The sequence below is a fragment of the Camelina sativa genome, chromosome 12 (genome assembly GCF_000633955.1).
Source record: "Camelina sativa cultivar DH55 chromosome 12, Cs, whole genome shotgun sequence".
NCBI classification, from domain to species: Eukaryota; Viridiplantae; Streptophyta; class Magnoliopsida; order Brassicales; family Brassicaceae; genus Camelina; species Camelina sativa.
Genome location: NC_025696.1, coordinates 5720817 through 5725766, shown reverse-complemented (window position 1 = coordinate 5725766; position 4950 = coordinate 5720817). Strand labels below are relative to the sequence as shown.

General features: G+C 33.3%; 1 protein-coding gene across 5 annotated transcripts; it reads right to left on the bottom strand.

The window, feature by feature from the left end:
* On the bottom strand, nt 1972-3347 carry LOC104730355. 5 transcript variants are annotated; one of them, XR_758419.1, is made up of 3 exons: nt 2952-3338; nt 2581-2696; nt 1972-2297 (listed from the first exon to the last, which is right to left on the bottom strand). XR_758419.1 is itself a non-coding variant. In XM_010449516.2 (3 exons), exons 1-3 carry the CDS (start codon nt 2988-2990, stop codon nt 2111-2113), a joined length of 477 nt encoding a protein of 158 aa, XP_010447818.1. In that variant the 5' UTR covers nt 2991-3347; the 3' UTR covers nt 1972-2110. The 5 variants fall into 5 exon arrangements, 4 of the variants coding, with proteins under 4 accessions (XP_010447818.1, XP_010447819.1, XP_010447821.1 ...); XM_010449516.2 differs by having other exon boundaries at nt 1972-2382; nt 2902-3347; XM_010449517.2 differs by having other exon boundaries at nt 1972-2382; nt 2581-2666; nt 2902-3347.

The window sequence follows — 4950 nt, the reverse complement described above, 5'->3', positions numbered from 1 at the left end:
ATATAGTAATTTATTATTTTGTTTTTTCATAGAAAAAAATTAAAATATAATTTGTTTTGGTCAATGTTGGTCAACGCCGGAGTCAATGTCGGTCTTAGCCGGAATCATTCGACCGGTGTACCGGATTGTATGTCTATGGTGTTGACTACATAACGTCATATAGTTCATGCATGTGGTCATGCAATACATATACTTCGTGTAGTTGAGGATACAATATTATACTTGGCATGTGTGACCATGCATTCTCCAATATTTCATGTAGTTAGCCATCTTTTTTCCTTTCCTTTAAGTGCATCAAATCTAAAGACTTTTTTTTTGTTTAAAAACTAGGAAATGTGACTTAGCGGCCGCTTCCAAACATGATTTACTGACATAGAGCAAACACGAATTTATTAGGAAACCTAGAAGACCTCACGTAGGTTTGATTGTATGAATTTTTTAAAAAATAATAATATAACAGAGTACCCAACAGAAACCTTCAAAATGCTTAGCCACGATCATTTAGTGCTTAAAGCAATTGTTCGCTCATGCAAACCTATTTCTCGAGCGTACTTAAATGCGTTAAACCAGTGCCATGCATGCCTAACCCCATCCATTACCTTCTTCTTCCTCTATTGATTTTGGCCAAAACTGAGGAAACTATCTGCAGTATACAACCAGAAGCCTTCTTTTTTCCTTTTTTTATGTCATCGACATTCTGGGCCTTATTATGAAACTAACAGGCTCTAATGTAGCCCAAACGATATTTTCAAAATTTGACGACCTAAACACAATTATAATTCTTTTCTACTAGCTTATTTACATACTTTCTAATCTTCTATAGTCTTCTAGTCTTTAAAAAGATTGATGGTACGTATATCATTTCATTGTTTGAAAACATGATGGACGATACTTTTTAACTCGTTTTTTTTTCTTTCTTCTTCTCATAAATAAAGCATGATTGTCTTAGTCATATATAATATCGACAAAAATAATGATTATAGTGAGAAAATTGTGATTTATTGGTAAATGATCGTGATTTTTTTGTATGTTACAAAAGTTCTAACCGATAGATTCACTAGTCACAATCATGAATCGAAGAATAATTTGGATTGCGTGTCCATCTCATGATTAAGACTATAGATCTATTGGACAGAGATTTATGAAGTTTAAGGTTGCAGGTAGACCGGTTAGGTTGGAAGAGTTTCATATAGCTAGATCATGCTTGCATTTTGGAAGTACATAAAAATTCTTACATTTTTGGGAGAAAAAATGCCTGATATTGTAGAAGTATTAAAATCTAATTGTACCCCAAACATAACTCACTGAATACAGTTATCATTTAATTTAATTTGTGAGCATTTTTTAATAAATAATTAAAAAAAAGCTTGTTGATGAATTTACAAAATGATGGAATTGCTAAGTATAAATAATTTATATCGGGATAACGCAGAAATCTATGGTTTGATAAATCATGTGACTAGTATTCGGAACCCACATTTTCTTTAAACCAAAATTTTGGGGTAGATTTAAGATACTATGTAATTGCCATATGAGTGCATTCAGTTGTTCGTAAATCGTGATTAACAAAACGAAACGATTGAGACCTGACTAATGATTGCATCTTTGTGTAAAGCTATCTTGGGGAGTAAAAAATAACTTATGTACCATGATCCACGAGGATCATTGGCTTAAAAAATTCCATGAGTTTGATGATTGTATGAATCATAATATGCCATATGGCACTTAACCTTTGAAACAAAAAGAGGTGGACAATAATGTTCTTAGGTCATCACCATTGGGGGTTTTAATTTTGAGCCTCTTAGGTACTGTTTGAATTTTTAATAAATATATTATGTACTGTTTTAAAAATAAGAACCCTTCATCTCCTAATTAAAATTATCCCCTCCAATGGTGAGATATAATTTTGAGTCTCTTATTTTTGAAAATATAGTTTTTTGAAATTAAAATTTTTCCATAATGAAAAATGTGTAAAACAAAGAAATGCAGTCTGCATTGAAACAAAAATGAAAACATGCCAAAGTTGTCCAAAACAAAACAATGTCAGATCAATTTTCAGAATAACCGAGCTCACACACTTCTTAGTAACTCGCATCGTAGGATGAGATATTCACGAACATGCTGCAGTTTGCATCAGCTTGCGGGATTCCAGCGGCGAGGGTGAAAAAATACAGAGTCTTTGACTGAAGGTTCTTAAAACTGCAGGTTGACGCCCTCCACCATACTGAACTTTTCCACTTGTCTCTTGTGCAATTTGTCTCCCTCGTGTCCTCTCAAAATCCAACTCCGTTGGTAAGCTATCAAACAAAACAACAATCCTCAACATATCTTTCTTGCTTACAATATCAAGCCAAGCCTGCAACAAAATAAAACTAGTACACCCTAACAAAGAATGAACAAAAACATATCAAAACTTTTGTAATAAGCCAACACGATTTCCAACTGAGCAGCTAAATCACAACAACAATCATAAGCATAACAATGAAGCTTGCACAATTTTTTGAGACAATAAGAAAGCTACACAGAAATTGTTCTAATCAAACCAAACAAATAGGTTCATTTTTGTAGCTAGGAGAGTACTTGTTCGTGTTCGTGGAGAATTTGCAGGGAACCGAAGCCCGAAGCCCTCTCCTCGAACCATCACCCTCTTTCTCTGCTTCTTTATCCTGCAAAATCGCAAGGTGCGATGTCTAGTGCTAAACAATAAAAACAAACCATCAACCCCATCAAGCCTATACCTTTCTACACATTAACTCATCTCAAGCCAAAACCATCAGTAATTTGAACTAAACAATGGTTTACAAAACTCCTTAATTCTTCTAGCTATGAAGACGCAATGGCATGATCGTGTATCGAAGGCTACTCCATCAAAACCGTGGGAGATTGAAAAGAATTACTTACATGGGAACATTGTAAGTGAGAGGGATAAGATAATTTGAAGGAAGACCAACCAGCGACATGTCCTCCAAATTGATGCACAAGAACAGCATAGATCCCAGCTCCACGGTTCATGTGTTCCTCATACTGACTAAGATTCAATCTGGGAACAAGACTCGATTCCAGTTCAATCTCCTTCGATTCCAGTCTTCTCCGACTCCATCTCCAACTATTCCAACCGATTAAATCTCCTCCGATTGAGAGATTTGCGAGAGAGAGAGAGAGAGGAAGAGAAAGAACACAATGCAAAAAAAAAAATTTGCTCTCGATTAAACTTTTTACCCAACCATGCGCCTACACGTCACAGTCTCTAATCCAAAATCGAGTATACTAAATAAGAGGAGCTCTTCTCTTTTTTTTTCTTTTCTGATTTATTTTTTCCTACTTTTTCTTAAAACCTCCCCCTTAAAACCTCCGTTGGGGATGACCTTATATACTATATATATATATATATATATATATCAAATTGTGTTGTTGTAGTGATGCATTTTTTTCATTCTTTTCCACGTTGTACTGATGTTTAAAGAAACACTTACATAACATGCAAAGTCCCACAGATAACAAATGCTCCCTCCGTTTCATAATATAGGATGTTTAGAGAAGTATTTTTGTTTCATAATATATGATATTTTCAACTTTCTATGCAGCTTTTAGATTAAATTTATATTTTATATTATGCAGACTTGTTTGTGATTGGTTAAACTTTTTAAAAGCAATTATTTCTTAATATGCGTCTTTTGACTAAAACATCATATATTTTGAAACGGAGGGAGTACTATAAATAAAACATCAGGGCTATATACTATGATGAGCATGGTATTTTGGTTTGTCAAAGGAACTATGCGCATTGGTTGTCATGATAAAATTGTTATATGCAAGGCCAAATCCATTTTCCAGAGATTAAAACCTGACACGAACACCATATATTTTAGAAGTCATATATCAGTTGGCAAGACTTCCTAAATCAGGACTAAAAATAGTACTGGTCATTTAGCGGTACATTGGCTAATCTCAATAAATTTTCAATAATTAAGAATGTATCTAAGATTCTTCGGCTTATTTATAAAAACGTTTATTGAATAACATCAACAAACTACTGTTTTAGATTAAATAACAAATTATCACCAGTTATCTTATTTATTTTATATATTGACTTATAAGTCATGACTATAGGTGTATAGAAGATGGAGCCATCATCCGTATTCAGTATAAGTATAATTAATGAAAAAATAGGGACTCTTATTACATTCCAACAAAATTTTAATCAAATACATCTATAAAGGAAACATTTGCTTCATCTTGTTTTCGTCGAATTACCATCGGATAAAAATGAAAAGGGACCATGTAACCAATATTAGAAAAGGACAGCTCCAATAAGATATTAATTAGCAATTAGCATCAACCACTACAAGAAATTTGCTATTTCACGTCGCTTTATTTACGACAGTACATAAACCGACGCAAAGTGAAAATATAGGAAGGAAATTGATGTCGGTTATCTAACTGACGTAAGTTTAGATAATTTAGTTTGTATTGGGCTTAATTAAACGTCCCTTTTACTATTTGGACTTAGGTCGAACAAATTAAACTCAATAATTCATTTGTAACACGACATCGTTTAAGAGAAAATAAAAAAATATCTTTAGACTAAACGTTCTTCTTTGCTTCATCTCTTTCTTTCAACAGTTCCGAGTACAGAAATTTTTCTCCATCGATGTCGAAATCGAAAGTGGAAAACTCAAATCAATCATAGGGTTTTTCGTTATTCTGCTTCTTTGATTACTTCAGAATCGTCCAAATCCCGATTGGAGTTCAGTTCTGACGATAAAATCATCTCTGCTCTCAAATTTTGAAAGGTTCGAAAGATAGATTTCTTAAATTTTTGGTGTGTTTGTGATGAAATAGCTCGATTCTACTGATTTGTGAAGAAGTTTTCGATTCGTGAAGAAGCTGTTTCAAATCTCTGTATATCTTCTCTTGAATTAAGTTTTTTCGATCTCTTTTTTTTTTTTT